The sequence below is a fragment of the Pongo pygmaeus genome, chromosome 16 (genome assembly GCF_028885625.2).
Source record: "Pongo pygmaeus isolate AG05252 chromosome 16, NHGRI_mPonPyg2-v2.0_pri, whole genome shotgun sequence".
Taxonomy (NCBI): Eukaryota; Metazoa; Chordata; class Mammalia; order Primates; family Hominidae; genus Pongo; species Pongo pygmaeus.
In genome coordinates this window covers 54,033,748-54,051,462 of record NC_072389.2, presented here as the reverse complement: position 1 = coordinate 54,051,462, position 17,715 = coordinate 54,033,748, and the positions used below count along the sequence as shown (strand labels likewise).

General features: G+C 37.9%; 2 protein-coding genes across 6 annotated transcripts in view; one reads left to right on the top strand and one right to left on the bottom strand.

Annotated features, from left to right (window-relative positions):
- The window catches only part of SHC4 (SHC adaptor protein 4), a 144,500-nt gene extending 136,644 nt beyond the window's left edge, over positions 1 to 7,856 (top strand). The window contains exon 12 of the mRNA XM_054451193.1: positions 5,483 to 7,856. Coding sequence (XP_054307168.1) covers positions 5,483 to 5,638 — 156 coding nt within the window. The 3' untranslated portion in view covers positions 5,639 to 7,856. The remainder of the gene's footprint in view (positions 1 to 5,482) is intronic.
- The window catches only part of EID1 (EP300 interacting inhibitor of differentiation 1), a 73,562-nt gene that overhangs the window by 52,649 nt on the left and 3,198 nt on the right, over positions 1 to 17,715 (bottom strand). For all 5 annotated transcript variants that reach the window (XR_008494148.2, XR_008494151.1, XR_008494150.2 and 2 more), the window contains exon 2: positions 16,446 to 16,566. The gene's annotated coding sequence lies outside the window, so the exon portion shown is untranslated. The remainder of the gene's footprint in view (positions 1 to 16,445; positions 16,567 to 17,715) is intronic.

Sequence of the window (17,715 nt, the reverse complement as noted above, 5' to 3'; positions counted from 1 at the left end):
GTACACAAACCTAGATAGTATAGCCTACTACACACCTAGGCTATATGGTATAGCCTATTGCTTGTAGGTTGCAAACCTATACAGCACGTTAGTGTACTGAATACTGTAGACAACTGTAACACAATGGTAAATATTTGTGTGTGTAAACATAGAAAAGGTGCGGTGAAATAGGATATAAAAGATTTGAAATGGTACACCTATGTAGAACATTCACTGTGAATGAAGCTTGCAGGACTGGAAATTGCTCCAGATGAGCCAGCGGGTGAGTGGTGAGCAAATGTAAAGACCTACGACATTACTGCACACTACTGCATACTTTATAAACACTATGCACTTAGACCACACTGTTTTTTTTTTTAATTTTCTTTCTTCAATAATAAATTAACTTGAGTTTACTGTAATTTTTTTACTTTGTAAACATTTAAATTATTTTACTCTTTTGACTTTTTTTGTAATAACACTTAGCTTAAAATATAGGTTATAGAGCTGTACAAAAATATCTTCTTTCTTTATATCCTTATTCTATATGGTTTTTCCTATTTTAAAATTTTTTATTTATATTTTTCACTTTTAAACTTTTTTGTTGTTATTAAAAATAGAGACAGAAACACAGACATTAGGCTAGCACTAGACAGGGGCAGGATCATCAATATCACTGTCTTCTATCTCCACATATTGTTCCACAGTCTTTAGGGGGCAATAACTTGCATGGAGTTGTCATCCCCTATGATAACAATGCCTTATTATAAAATATCTCCTAAAGGACCTGCTTGAGTCTCTTGAGAAAGTGTCACTATTTTCAGAAATATGACCTTGGAGATTTGCTTGCTTTGTTTCTTTTTTCATCATAGATTTGCTCGTACGCAGATAATGCAACATGAGCATTCTTTTCTATTAATGAAAACCTTTTGGTGTTGGGGGTCCATGTTTTTAGTCTTTTTCAAAAAGCTTGTTAAGGTCTGAAAAAGCTTCTGCTAAACTCTTTATTGTTAATTTTTGGGGGGATTCTTCTTCTTTTTCTTTGCCTGCACTTTCCTTTCCTTTTGCCTCCTCTTCAGCTATGCCTTCCTGTTTCAGTTCCAACAACTCATTAGTCAATTCTTCAGGACAATTGCATTAGGCAACAGGAATTTTTCAGCTTCATTATAATCTTATGGGATCACCATTGTATATGCAGTCTGTTGTTAACCAAAATGTTATTATGCTACAGTAACTATATAACTATAAAATATGTTAATGAATACACAAAATTTAAAAATGTAATTGGTGACATCAATAACATAAAATTGTGTGTGAAGAAATAACAGTGTAGAGTATTTGTATGTGATTGAGGTTAAGTTGTTATCAGTTTAAAATAGATTGTTATAGCTGTGTTTTATGTGAGCCCCATGGTAACCACAAGGAAAATACTTCTAGAAGATACACAAAACAAAATGATAAAGGAATTAAAGCCTATTCACTATGAAAAATCAGTGAAACACAAAGGAAGACAGCAAGAAAGGAGAAACAGGACCAAAAAAAGCTTTAAGACAGGAAACAATACAATGGTAATAGTTCTTCTCTAGTATTAACTACTTTAAATGTAAATATATTAAATTCTCTAATCAAAAAGCATAGAGTGGCTGAATTGATTTAAAAAAAACAAGATCCAACTACATGCTATCTATAAGAAACTCACTTTATTTTGTTTATTTATTTTTTGAGAGTCTCGCTCTATTGCCTAGGCTGGAGTGCAGTGGCACAATCTCAGCTCACTACAACCTCCGCCTCCTGGGTTCAAGTGATTCTCCTGCCTCAGCCTCCCAAGTAGCTGGGACCACAGGGGTGTGCCATCATGCCCAGCTAATTTATATATTTTTAGTGGAGACGAGGTTTCACCATGTCCACCAGTCTGGTCTCAAACTCCTGACCTCAGGTGATCCACCTGCCTTGGCCTCCCAAAGTGTTGGGATTACAGGCATGAGCCACCATGCCTGGCAAGGACTCATTTTAGATTTAAGGACACACGTAGGTTGAAAGTGAAAGTTTAGAAAAAGATATTCCATGAAAATGATAACCAAAAGAGGGCAGGAGTGGTCATACTTATATCAGACAAAATAAACTTTAAGTCAAAATGTCAAAAGAGACAAAGAAGGACATGATATAATGATAAAAGGATCAATTCTTCAGGAAGATATAATAATTATAAATATATATGCACATCAGGGTACCCAAATATATGAAGCAAACATTGACAGAACTAAAGGGGGAAATAGACAGCAAAACAATAATAGTAGGGGGTTTTAATGCCCCACTTTCAATAATGGATAGAATACCAGACAGATCAATGAGGAAAAAAAGAACTTGAACAACACTGTGGACCAAGTGGATCTAACATACATATACAGAACATTCCATCCAACAGCAACAGAATACATATTCTTCTCAAGTGCACACAAAACATTCTTCAGAATAGATTATGTTAGATAGCAAGACAAGTCTTGACAAATTTAAGAGGCTGACATCATACCAAGTATCAGTGGAATGAAACTAGAGGCAGAAGGAAAACTGGTATTTCCACAGGCAACAAAAGGGACACTAGAGAAGTGGCATTACATTAAACTAAAAAGCTTCTGCACAGCAAAGAAAACAATCAGCTTAGTGAAAAGGCAACCTACAGAATGAGAGAAACTATTTGCAAACAATATATCTGAGTTAATATCCAAAATATATAAGGAACTCCTACAACTCGATAGCAAAAAAATAAAAGCAACCAATGAAAACATAGGCAAAGGACTTGAATGAATAGAGATTTCTCCAAAAAGACAAAAAAATGACCAACGGGTATATGAAAACATGCTCAACATCATTAATCATCAGGAAAATGCAAATCAAAACCACAGTGAGATAATACCTCACACTTGTTAAGATGGCTATTATTTTTAAAAAAAAAAAGAGGAAGAAAATAACAGGTGTTTGCAAGGATATGAAGAATTGGGGCCCTGGTGCATTATTGGTGAGTGTGTAAAATTGTACAGCCTCTATGGAACACAGTTTGGAGATTTCTCGAAAAATTAAAAATAAAACTACCATATGATCTAGCAACCTCACTTCTGGGTAATTATCCAAAAGAACTGAAAGCAGGATCTTGAAAAGATATTTGCACTCCCATGTTTATTGCAGCATTATTCACAATAGTCAAGAGGTGAAAACAAAGATCCACTAAACGATGAATGGATAAAGAAAATATGATATATCCATATAGTGGAACACCATAGAACAACCATAGAAAAGAGGGAAATCCTGTCCTATGCTACAATGTTCTCAAGGAAGTGGGTAGTTGCTGTTTGATGGGTATAAAGTTTCAGTCATGCAAGATGAAAAAGTTCCAGAGATCTGCTGTATAACATTGTACTTAACAGTTAACAATACTGTACTGTACACTTAAAAATCTGTTAAGTGTTTAGTACAGTATTAACTGTTACATAACAGATATATATATATATATACACACACACACACACATATATAACAGATCTCATGTTATATGTTTCTTACCACAGTGACAAATCTTGTGTGGGTGAGGTTACAAACACAGTGTCTGCAGGGCTAGGCCAGTACTGTCAGTGAATAAAGCTGGGCAGGGGATAGAGCGAGCATAAGGTACAGTGGGCTGTGTTAAAAAAGGCACATACCCTGTGTAAGGGGGCAGTCACCACTCAGCTCCAACCAAATGCTGTCGTGCAGAGCAGAGGCCCAGTGGGACCAGATTTTATTTTTTTCAAATAAGTCATAAAACCAGAGTTTTATAGGAACTCTCCCTAGTTTTAATTCAAAATAGTTGAAACTCTCTGTGCATAACCTCTCCTCCCTATCCTAGCCCCTAGCAAACTAAAGCATGTGGGGCATTTGGCCAGAGTGGCCTGTTTACAATCTCTGTACTTGAAAGATTAATTTCACACTTGTGTACAGGATTGATTAAAGAGAAGGGGAAATACCAGGGACAGAGAGAGTAATTAGAGGCTTCTAGGTAAAAAGTAGTGAAAGCCTGAGGCAGAATGGAGGCAGAAGAAATACAAAGAAGAAGGCAGAGTGACTTAGCATTAAGAACATAGAATGGCAGGATTGGTCAGCTGATTTGGTGTGGGATGGGAATGAGATGGGGGAGATGAAAACCTTTTTGAGGTTTGGAGCCATTTCAGAGCAAATTGGTGCCATTATGTCCTTTTCTGCAAATCCTTGAATGTGTATTTCCTAAGAACAGAGATATTCTCTTCCATAGCCATAGTACAAAGATCAAAATCAGGAAACTTAACATTTGTACAATACTATCTAAGTCATAGTCCATATTCAAATTGTGTTAATTATTGCAGTAATTATGCATGATTTTAATATGGCAAAAACCAACATCTAGACAGAACTCCAGGAATCCCTTGTAGGAGAGCTGGCAGAAATACATAACAAGGTGCTGCCTTGTTGCATGCCTTCCCCTTTCCTGGATGGTTCCTAGCCACTCTCCAAACAGGAGCACGTGTATAACCAGGCCACCAAGCTGGTGGAGCCACAATGGATAGTAATGTACAGCTTCTGTCTATGCATAGGGTACTAGGAAGGGAATTCCATAGAAGGCATGCCATAAGAAAATTGAATTTCTTTGGCACGCAGACAGTAAGTTCCATACAACAAATATCTGTGAATCAGCTACTATGAAGTCTGTGGGAAGGAGACATGAATGCCTATTAGGAAGGTCTGAGGAGGCTTCTTGGAGAAGACAGGAATGCTGAGCCTCCAAAGAGAGGTAGGAGGTAGAACTTCTCCAGAAAGGCCTGCTTCTGACAAAGACAAGGTGATATGGAAGCACTCTGGTTAACAGAAGATAATTACAATCCTGGGATTCATGCTTGTATACAAACCAGTTAAATAGTTATAGAGATAGTGACATAGAATATACCAAACAATAATACTGCAAAGAGGCTGATTGCAAATTTGGATTGGGTGACAAGTGCCTACCATTTTCCTAACTTATGGGAATGGTTGCTTTAAAATGGTAATGAGGAATGAGAAAATTGTTGACTAGGGACTACAGAGTTTAAAAGCACCTTTTCTCCTAGCCCTTTGGGAAGCCAAGGTGGGCATTGGCTTTCAGGAGTTCGAGACTAGCCTGGGCAACATGGTGAAATGCCATCTCTACTAAAATAAAAAAAATTAGCCAGGCATGGTGGCACGTGCCTGTAGTCCCAGTTACTCGGGCTGAGGCACTAGAATTGCTTGAACCCAGGAGGCAGAGGTTGCAGTGAGTCGAGATCATGCCACTACACTCTAGCCTGGGCCACAGAGTGAGACTCTGTCTCAAAAAAAAAAAAAAAAAAAAAAAAAGTACCTTTTCTTTTTTCAGCAAAGTATCTACTTTAGGGTTATATCTGGCATTTTCCCCCTGATTATTTATATCTTTCAGGAGAACTACTATAATTTAACCTAAATATATTTGTACTTCTTTTTCAAGGTGAGGACCAAGGATCATGTATTTGATAATGTCGGCCACCTTATCAGATACCATATGGATAACAGTTTGCCAATCATCTCCTCTGGAAGCGAAGTAAGCCTTAAACAACCAGTGAGAAAAGAGAATAATCCAGCACTTTTGCATTCCAACAAATGACAGTATTGAAGCACCATCACACTGATATTTCAAGAAACCCATTTTGTATTAGGACACAAAGATAATTTAAACTTTGTTTGTAGATAAAATAGAGCACAAACTGTGAAGTGCATCTTTCTGAGACCATCATGGACCAGGTCCTCTATAAAATGAAGAACTAACAAAAATTGGTCTTCAGAAATGAAAATCAGAAAAGAGGAAGAGGGTTGGTCATTTTAAAAGAAATTATATGTATGCACGGATGTCACTTTTTAAGGCCATATTGCATTGATAACAAGCTAAAAGCACAACTAAAATTTCACATGCTAACGACAACTTGAATGAACTGCTGGGGCAGTGGTATGTGCCTTTCAACTTGATAATTTGGGGGACATTTTCATATTGGGAGATTAATTCTAAGTATCTTCATGTTCTATGACTACAGAACCATTTGCCAAAAAAAAAAGCTTTTCTTGTTACAAAAAATGAGCAATTTTCTTGAGCCTTATTGACTTTATTACATTTTCTGTTTAGTAGCATTTTTCACTGCAATGTTAAAATAAATATGACATTGAATTCGAACCGCGTGTACGTCAGTGGAATCAAATCAAAAGCCACTAACATGGCTGTCTGTTTCATTGGACTGTCCCATTTGCTGGTTAAAAGGATTGGGGCCCAAATCCTCTGGCCTAGCATTTCTCAGTGTTTGCTATTCAGACTGTTTAAATACAGCATGTGACAAGCTGAAGAGGCCAAATCTATCAGTCATTTCTGATTTCATTATATTCTCCCCCTCTTCCTGCTAAGAAAACAAAAAACAAAAAACAAAAAAAACCTCGTGAGTGCATGTATTTAAAAGAGGGCAAACAAAACCAGTATTCTTCATATTTACTGTTCAAATTGGTTTCATTCTTAGTAAAAAGTACAGAATCTATTTGAAATTACAGGAAAATTTCTTCTTGATTGGCTGACACTGAATCATAGTTTCTCACCTACATATATCCTTAGCACCTTGTGTAGATATGATCAGACAAAATCAGAAGGAAAAAAAAAACATATTGAATGAAGCACTTGGAAAGATTTTCCACATGTAGACCAACTGGTAAACTAACAGAGTGATTAAGCATGGTGTACAGAAAAGAATTACGCTGAGTCTTATCAGTGTGACCTTCAGCAAGTTGCTGAATCTGTTTGGGTTCCAGTTTCCTTGGCAATAAAATGAGCTAAATGGGCTAGGTGAATTCGGAGGACTACTTCAGTCCTAACTTATAGTATGAGTCTCTAAAAAGCAAGTTTTTCATTTGTTAGAGGTCATTATTGATAACCAGTCTGTATAGTTAAGGTAAAAAAATTAAGCTTTTCCTCTATAGTCTGTGTCCATACTCACAGAATGAATGGCACACCTGAGATCAACATTCACATAGTTTAGACTCCAAACCATTCGGTCTAAAATATTGAAACTTTGGAATATAGGGAATGATGATAAAAGTGGATTTGGTTTGAGTAGCAGAAAACTAATTCTTTCTTGCCTTTGCAAGAAAAATGTTTTTTGTTTTTTGTTTTTTAATCTTGAGTTATCTGGATATTGCCTTAACTCCATTTCATTTTGGCTATGTAGATACAACTTAGTCTTTGTGATTGTGATATATTTGCTAAGTTTTAAATAAAACTTCTTTTGGATAGAAATCATTAGAAACCAAGCATACTGAACTCTAATATTTTACTGTAAAGGCTTATGATTTTTATTTCTACTGCCATTAATTTTTTAGATGGATTTGTTTCCTCTTATACAACTAGAATTAATGTATTTTTCACCAGTTTTCCATATACCTTAGGTCTTGATCATTTGTCCTTAAAAAGGGGATCAGCATGAGTACAGATAGTAGAAATGTATGGGTAGTCTAACCACTTTTATCAGAGACAGAGCAGGGCTGTGGTCTCAGTCTAGCTGAGCAGAGTATTAACTTGGTAGCAAGAGTTTCTGATACAAATAGATGCAATGACTGTAAATGGTGTCAGCAGTACACATGGATAATCAGTATTTGACTGTAATAGTATAGTAGTTAAATACAGCACTTAAAAATACCACAGACACAGTTAAAACAAAAGGAAACAATAAAAGGAATGTCTGCATGCTATTTTAATCTCACATTCTTTATCTGTCTTAAAGTGGAAATCCATTTGCCTATAAATACCTGTAAACGACTTTAAAAAATAAATGATTATTGCTTTGTGACAATTGACAGAATATGTCTGATGTTTGGGATTTGGAAACTGTCATTTGTAAAATGTATCAGGGAAACACATTGGCTTAATCAAACTGCATAATTCAAGGTGAGTTTAATAAAGGGACTATTTACAAAGGTGTGGGCAGAGTTTAGGGAAATCAGGAGGGAGAATGCAGTGCCCTGGGGCCAATTAAGGGAGAAAGGGAAAGAACAGCTAACAGAATCTGGGGAGGGAGCTGTGTGCAAGGGCTGCCTTTTAGGAGCTGTGGCCTGTAGTGGAGGAATGCAATCAGCCCTGCTGACTCAACTAAGAGGCAGTGAGGGGCATTCATAACCCAACATTTTTCTGCTCCCCCTATCTGTCTCCTGCTGGGATTCTCCACTGGCCCAAGCAACTTGAAGACAGAGAGCAAGGGAGCTCCTTGATGCAGTTCTGGAGGTCAGCCTCCTGGGAACAGAGGGGGATGGAAAAGACTAGAGGGGAAGATCTGGAAGGGCAAATAAATGGAGTACATCTAGCACAGAGGACTTTGAAGAGAGTCAAGCTTCTAAAAGCATTAGAGAGGCTTTGGGTTAGCCAGTAAGGCAAAGCTAATTTGCAGAGAAATAAGTCCAGATTCTCAGGTAACCATAAATGAATTACAGCAAAAATAGCAACTTGTTATTATTAAAACTCAAGCTATATTTTGAAGCATTGGTTATTTTGCTCAAGACCAATCTCCAATGCATTTCAGTCTTACAGAGATACTTTTAATCCCACCTTCATGTTTTTTGCAATTCCTTCTACTAATTTTGCCATTTTATTACTTGTAATTATATATGGAAAAGTAATGAACCTGACCCTGTTACCTTTTATGATTGGAATTATAGACCGACAAAAATTATAATATGAAATCACTATGTCAAACATATATGAAATATACCATCTGCATCTGTGGAAAATATTTAAGTATCGACATATTAGTGTTAAAAATGAATTGTCTGTAGTTTGCCATAGTCTTACTAATGGGACAAACTGTTTTAGTCTGTGAATGAAAGAGAATTTATCACTACAGACTCTGAAAACATCAAAAGAATAATAGGGGAATGCAACACACAGTTCTACACATATAAATTTGACAACAACTTGGATGAAATAGACCAGTTCCTCAAAAAGTACAAACTACCACAATTTAGCCAATATGAAATTGATTATTGGAATAACCTTATAACTATTATGAAACTGAATTCACAATTACCTCCCCCAAAGAAATTCCAGGCTCAGATGTTTCACTGGAGAATTCTATCATTTGAAGAAATAACATTAATACTATACAATTGCTTCCAGAAAATGGAAGAGAAGGGAATACTTCTTAATTCATATTTTGAAGGTAAAATTACTCTGACATCAAAACCAGACAAAAACAGCACAAAAAAAGAAAACTACTGATGAAATCTCTGTGAATATGATTAAAAATCATTAACAAAATATTAGCAAGGATTATTCCCCAATATATAAAAAGAATTATGCACCATAATATGACTAAGTAAGGTTAATTCAAGGAATACAAGGTTGGTTCAATGTTTGAAAATCAATCACTGTAATCCACTATATTAAGAAGCTAAAGAAGAAAAACCACATGATATCAATTGATGCAGAAAATGCATTTGATGCAATTCAACATCGATTTATGATAAAAATTCTTAGTAAACTAAAAATAAATAAAGACCTACAGAGGCTATGCTTGGTGGCTCACACCCGTAATCCCAACAGTTTGGGAGGCCAAGGCAGGCAGTTGCTTGAGCTCAGGAGTTTGAGACCAGCCTGGGCAGCATGGCAAAACCCCATCTCTACAGAAAATTTTTAAAATATTAGCTGGATGTGGTGATGTGCACCTGTAGTCCCAGCTACTCAGGAGGCAGACATGGGAGGATCACCTGAGCCTGGGAGGCCAAGGCTGCAGTGAGCCATAGCTGTGCCCTGGCATTCCAGCCTGGACAATAAAGTGAGACCCTGTCTTAAAAAAAAAAATCTACAAAGAACCTACAGCTAACTAACATTATACTTAAAGTCATGGCCTGAGTCATTTCCCCCTAAAATCAGGAGCAAGGCAATGATATCTATTACCACTATTCTTGTCAATATAGTACTGGAAGTTCTAGATAGTGCAGTAAGACAGGAAAAGGAAATAAAAGGTATTTTATTTAAAGATCAGAAAAGAAGAAATAAAACTGTCCCTATTTGCAGATAACATGATTGTTTATGTGCAAAATTCCAAGGATCTACAAAAACTCTCAAAATCCCCAAATGCAGAAAATGACCAAAAAAATCCCTCCTAGAACTAAGTTTAGCAAAGCTTAGAGGATACAAGATAAACATACAAAATTAAATTGCATTTCTATATATTAACAATGAGTATATAGACACAAAATTTAAAATGCAATACTATTTACAGCTGCTAAAAAGGACATGCATGTAAACCTAACAAAATACGTACAAGATGCACACTGCAAATGACAGAATGCTGATGAAGGAAATGAAAGAAGATCTAATAAATGGAGAGGCATACTGTGTTCATGCATCACAAACTTCAACATAAGAAAGATGTCAACTCTCCCCAAATTGGTACACAGACTTCATGCAATTCCTGTCAAACTTTCAGCAAGATTTTTGTAGATATAGACAAGATTATTCTAAAATGTATGTGGAAAGGCAGAAGAACTAGAATAGCTAAAACAATTTTTAAAAAGAACAAGGTGGGAGGAGTCATCTTACCTGATTTTAAGACTTATTATATCATTTTAAAGACTGTATTGACGTTGGTGGAGGAATAGATATATAGGCCAATGGAACAAGATGGAGAACCCAGAAACAGACCACTCAAATATGTCCAACTGATTTTTGACAAAGATGCAAAGCAACTCAATAGATAAAGGTTAGTCATTTCAACAAATGGCACTTGTGATGGTTAATACTGAGTGTCAACTTGATTGGATTGAAGGATGAAAACTATCGTTCCTGGGTGTGTCTGTGAGAGTGTTGCCAAAGGAGATTAATATTTTAATCAGTGGACAGGGAGAGGCAGACCCACCCTCAATCTGGGTGGGCACCATCTAATCAACTGCCAGGCAGCTAGAATAAAGCAGACAGAAGAAGGTGGAAGAACTTGACTTGTTGAGTTTTCTGGCCTTCATCTTTTCTCCCATGCTGGATGCTTCCTGCCCTTGAACACCAGACTCCATGTTCTTCAGCTTTTGGACTTTTGGACTTAACACCAGTAGTTTGCCAGGGGCTCGTGGGCCTTTGGCCACAGACTGAAGTCTGCACTGTCAGCTTCCCTACTTTTGAGATTTTGGGACGCGGACTGGCTTCCTTGCTCTTCAGCTGGCAGACGGCCTATCATGGTACTTCACCTTATGATCGTGTGAGTCAGTTCTCCTTAATAAACTCCCCTTCATATATACATATATCCTATTAGTTCTGTCTCTTTAGAGAACCCTGACTAACACAGTGCTGGAATACTTGAGTATCTTTCGGCAAAATGAACCTCACACTTTACAGAAACCTTAAGTAGATTGTGGACTTCAATGTAAGATGTAAAACTATAACACTTTTAGGAAAAAACCTAAGAGAAAATCTTCAGGATATAGAACTATGCAAAAGCTTATTAGACTTAACATGATCCATAAAAGGAAACACTGGTACAGTGGACTTCAAAATTACAGATTTTTGGCCGGGCGCAGTGGCTCACGCCTGTAATCCTAGCACTTTAGGAGGCCGAGGTGGGCTGATTGCCTGAGCTCAGAAGTTGGAGACCAGCCTGGGCAACATGGCGAAACCCCATCTCTACTAAAAATACCAAAAATTAGCCGGGCATGGTGGTGTGAGCCTGTAATCCCAGCTACTTGGGAGGCTGAGGCATGAGAATCACTTGAACCTAGGAGGCGGAGGTTGCAGTGAGCCAAGATCACGCCATTGCACTCCAGCCTTGGCAAAAGAGCAAGACTCTGTCTCAAAAAAAAAAAAAAAAAAAAAAAAAATTACAGATTTTTGCTCTGTGTAAAACTCTGTTGAGAGGATGAAGGGCAAACCATAGACTGAGAGACAATATTTGCAAACCACATATCTGACAAAGAACAAAAATCTAGAATGTAGTTAAAAACTCTCAAAAGTCAACAGTTAGAAAAAATACAACAGAGGCTGGGCACAGTGGTTCAGCCTGTAATCCCAACACTTTGGGAGGCTGAGGTGGGTGGATCATTTGAGGTCAGGAGTTCAAGACCAGCCTGGCCAACATGGTGAAACCCTGTCTCTACTAAAAATACAAAAATTAGCCAGGCATGGTGGTGCATGCCTGTAATTCCAGCTACTCTGGAGGCTGAGGCAGCAGAATCTCTTGAACCCAGGAGGCAGAGGTTGCAGTGAGCCGAGATCATACCACTGCACTCCAGCTTGGGCAACAGAGCAACACTTCGTCTCAAAAAAAAAAAGGAAAAAAGACAATAGAAAGTGGGCAAAATATATGAACACAGATTTCACTGAAGAAGGTATACAGGTGGCAAATAAGCACATAAAAATATGTTTGATATCATTTGCCAGTAAGGAAATTAAAACCATAATGAGATATCACCACACACCTATCAGAATTGGGTAAAATGGAAAATATCAACACCACGAAATGCCAGCCATGAGAAGAGAAAGTAGATCCCACATACAATCCTGGTAGGGACATGAAATAGTACAGCCACTCTGGAAAAGTCTGGCAGTTTATTAAAAAACTGCACGTGCAACTAACATTCAACCCAGCAACTGCACTCCTGGGTATTGATCACAAAAAAATGAATCCCTATGTTCACACTAAAACTTGTACAGGAATGTTCATAACAGCTTTGTTCATAATAACCAAAAACTGGAGACAACCCAGATCCTTCCATGGGTGAATGATTAAACAAACTGTGGTATATCCATACCATGGAACACTATTCATCACTAAAAAGGAGGAAGCATTGAGAGACGCAACAACTTGGATGAATCTCCAGAGAATTAGAAGACTGAAAAATGCCAGTACCGAAAGGTTCTATGCTATATGTATATATATATATATATATATATACACACATATATAAACATTTTGGAAACAATAAAATTATAGAAATAAAGAACAGATTGGGGTTGCTATGGTCTGAATGTTTGTATCCCCCTAAGATTCATATGCTGAAACCTAATCATCAATGTGATCATATTAGAAGGTGGGGCCTTTGTAAAGTAATTAAATTAGTGCCCCTATAAAAGAGGCCTCAGAGAGCTCCCTTAGCATTTCTGTCATGTGAAGACGCAGTAAGAAGGTGCCTTCTATGAGCCAATAAATGGGCCCCCATCAGACACCAAATCTGCTGGTGCCTTGATCTTGAACTTCCTACTCTCCAGAACTAGAAGAAATAAATTGTTGTTGTTTATAAGCCATTCAGTTTATGGTACTTTGTTATAGCAGCCCCAGCGGACTAAGACAGGGGTTAAGGAGGGAGTTAGTAGGTGGGAGGGAAGTGGGTGCAATTATAAAAGGACAACATGAGGGATCCTTTTGGTGGCAGAATTGTTTTCTATCTTGACTGTATTAATATGGATATCCTGGTTATGATGTTGTAGTATAGTTTTGTAAGATATTATTGGTGGAAACTGGGTAAAGCTTACAGGAGATCTCATTTCTTCCATGTGAGTCTATAATTTTCCCAAAATGAAAAAGTTTAATAAAGTTTAGGGGTAAAACCTAGATATATCAAGAGACTTTAGGCAAATTTCTACTTTAACACTTGGCAGCTCCACTGAATATAGTATATCCACAGAACATGGTGATAAGATCATCTTGGTAGTCCTGGGTCCCATCATGCTAGGACTAGGAGGGTCAATTGGAGGAGCTGCATGAGGTTACATTCTTGAAGGGCCTCAAATGTAAATATCTGATATTATTTCCAGAGATACGCTGATAAGATCAAAGGATGGCAAACAAGGATGTTGTAGGAGATATAGCCAGTGCTTTGTCCAGACCCCCTGGAGTCCCTCAAACCACTTCTGTCTACCCCTCCCCTGGTTTCTGTGTGTTTTGCTTCTGTGTCACTGTTCATTCTGAGAACAGATGCAGGCTAGTGAAGCTGCTTTGGGTCACCAAGAACCAGAACGGCCTGTGAGTTTACACCTCGCACCATCACTCATACAAGAGTGCGAAAGCTCAGTTCCTTCGCATCTGTTACATTCCAAAGTTCAGGATCAGGGTGGGGGCTGGTACTTCTGAAATCATACCCTTACGTGGCCTCTTCTCCTAGCTTTACCCTTTTCTTCACTTCCTTACTGGTTTCTTCTGAAAGCCCTTAAAAAATCATCTGTATGACTTTTCATCTGGGAATCCAACCTCAGATCAAATAACTTCCACCATGTATTCCATTACTGGATTAGTCTAAGTATTCAAATGCATTAAAATTTTTAATAAATATGAATGCATACAAATTTATAAATGCTAATAAATTATACATTTTCTTATGAATGGCATCATTCTATTATGCTGTATTTTGTCAATATGGATTGAACACACTATGTAAGCATTTAAAATATACACCAATTTTATAATCTTGTTTTGATACATCTTTCTTTTTTAATCTGCTGAATGTTTTAAGAAACAAAAATGGAATGGCCTGAGCTTCTCTTGCCATTTGGGTGGGTCTTAATTCCACATTCAAATATAATTATTGCAGCTTTGGATCTTTAAAAATGGTCAGTATCACTTCTGACAGCTTTTACTGGTTTCTGATTAAAAGCCTGTGGTGATTAAAAGCCTGTGATTAAAAAGCCTAAACATGAAATCCAAGCCATTGGGGCTTACACTCTTTTGATCAAAGTAGCAAAAGACCTAACTTTCATCCAGCCCGTCTCTTTCTTGGGCAGGGAGAAAAGAACTTGGTGACAACAGAGAACTGGAGAGGAACAATAGGAATTATTTACTTACTTTTTTTTTTTTTTTGAGACAAGAGTCTCCCTCTGTCGCCCAGGCTGGAGTGCAGTGGCACGATCTTGGCTCACTGCAGGCTTCGCCTCCCAGGTTCACACCATTCTCTTGCCTCAGCCTCCCGAGTAGCTGGGACTACAGGTGCCTGCCACCATGCCCGGCTAATTTATTTTTATTTTTATTTTTTGTATTTTTAGTAGAGACAGGGTTTCACCGCATTAATACCAGGATAGTCTTGATCTCCTGACCTTGTGATCCGCCCTCCTCGGCCTCCCAAAGTGCTGGGATTACAGGCATGAGCCACCGTGCCCGGCCTATTTACTTACTTTTAAGAGAGGAGTATGATCTCATGCATATGATTTTATATTCCTAAATACTGCCCTATTTTTCAAAAAACAAGTAATTTTTCACACTTGCCTTGATAAATATTTAAGCAGAAAAAATTCACAGCCAGCATATTTTCATAAAGTATAAGCAAATTTCAGAGGAATTACAAGTTGATTGTTTTAGTAATAAGAACTTGAACCTCTAAATGTCTATTATTTAATTTATTTATTTAGTTTTTTGAGACGGACTCTCGCTCTGTTGCCCAGGCTGGAGTGCAGTGGCTGATCTCAGCTCACTGCAGCCTCCGCCTCCCAGGTTCAAGTGATTCTCCTCCCTCAGTCTCTCAAGTAGCTGGGACTACAGGCGTGTGCCACCACGCCTGGCTAATCTTTCTATTTTTGCCATGTTGCCTGGGCTGGTCTCAAACTCCTGGCCTCAGGTGATCCGCCAGCCTCGGCCTCCCAAAGTGCTGGGATTACAGACATGAGCCACAGCGCCCCACCCAAATGTATGTTATTTTAAAGTCGCTATAGAAAAAGTGAAAATATTTAAAGCAGTTAACACTATATAGAGTTGGTTTAACCAAACAACTCACAATAAACTTACTTGATATTGATGAAGCCAAACAAACATAGTTAATAAATAAGCAGTAATAACAGCTCGTAAAGACCATGACTTCCTGGGGGAATGGTGCTATTAACATCCTCCTTCCAAAACTGGGAATTCCAATTACCTTCAACTGTGCATGAGCAACAGCTTTGTAATAGTGCACATCTAAATGATGATCATTCTTGATAAACCCGAATAATGCACTCATTTTAATTTACAAATTCTTAACGTTAGTAACTTCCTATATCTTACTTGGTGGATTTCTAGTTGTATGTAAAAATAAAAATCTACAAATTATTCTCCTATGATAATTGAAGAAATACCTTGGGCATTTGTATCGTTTAACACAAATGAGGTATACCAGTGGGCCATGGCCCTATTTGGAGTATCACTGGTCTACACTTTTCAAATATAATCACTAAAAATATATCTTAGTCATGAATGTTTGGTTGCCAAGAATGTAGACCTACCTTTATTAACTTCTTAGGGCTGCTGTAACTAGTACCACAAACAACAGAAGTTTATTCTCTCACAGTTCTGGAAGCTAGAAGTCTGAAATCAAGATGTTGGCAGGGCCATGCTCCCTCCAAAGGCTCTAGGGAAAAATCCTTTCTTGTCTCTTCCAGCATCTGGTGGCCCCAGACGTTCCTTGGCCTATGGCAATCTAACCCCAATCACCACCTTTACCTTCACATGGCTGTCTTCTCCCTATGTGTCTCTTTGTGTCCTCTCTTCTTCTTATAAAGACACCAGTCATTAGACTTAGGGCAGATAGCACTTCTGTGATGACATTGCTTTAACCTGATAGCTTTGACACCAAAAAAGAGGAAAAGGGAGAAAATGATGGTTTAGCTTTACCTAAGTTTAATCCCAAATGAGCTCATATTAAACAATTGTATCAGCAGAAACCATATTTCCAAATAAAGTCACATTTTGAAGTTCTAGGTGGACATGAAATTTTAGGGAACAGGATTCAACCTCTACAATGACCCAAGCCAGCTCAAGTCAAAAATTTTTAAGGTTTAGTTATCACAGAATGTAAGGAAAAGCTAAACTGTCTGGCTTTTCAAAGTACAGGAACCAGACAGATCCATGGCTTTCAGTGGCAAAAGTTCATGATCTTCAGTCTAGGGTCTACCATGTATATGACACAGTTATGGAGGAAGCATATTTCCCATAAAATACAGGCAAGTGTAATAAAAGTCTGCTTCTCCTCTGTATGGCTACCACCTTGCTCAGTTTTGTGGAATCTTAGTTATCTGGGAAGGGAATACGATTGGCCCAGCTTGGGTCTAGTGTTCCCCTTTGATTTCAGTCAAGTCTGGCCAGGACCGTGGGTGGTAGGATGGTGATGGTGGTGAGGTCATAATGACTGTGAGCAGGAGCAGATTCTGTGAGAAGGGACTTGAGCAGAGTGGGCATTTTGATCCACATGTCAATATTAAATGATCCCAGCACAGTGTTTGGCACAAAGTAGGTGTTCCCAAAATACTGTTGAATAATGGTCTGATCTTCCTTGGTTCTTTACAAGTACTCCTGTTCCATCTCTAGCACTTCCTATTTTTGTTCTGTTCTCATGAAGCCATATCCTTTGTGTAGACTCTTTGTCCCATCCCATAAGCTCCTGTTGCCCTTGGCACACATTCACCCTTGTCTTTCTCTGCCATCCACTCCCAGAACACCTTCCTGGTTTTTCCTTACTACCTCAGACCCCAGTGTGTATTCTAATCCAATAAGCCATAGTATATAGAAACACAATGGAAAATAATGTTTTTACATTTAAAAGCTGTTTCACACAATCTCATCTCATTTTTTTTTTGGCTACAATCCTGAGAAGTGGGTATTATCATCCCTATTTTCAGATAAGGACTTTGAGGCTTTTGAGTGTTAAATTGTTATGGACAATGCTAGTAGGTAGGAGAACTGGGACTTGAACTCAGATCTTCTTACTCTAAGT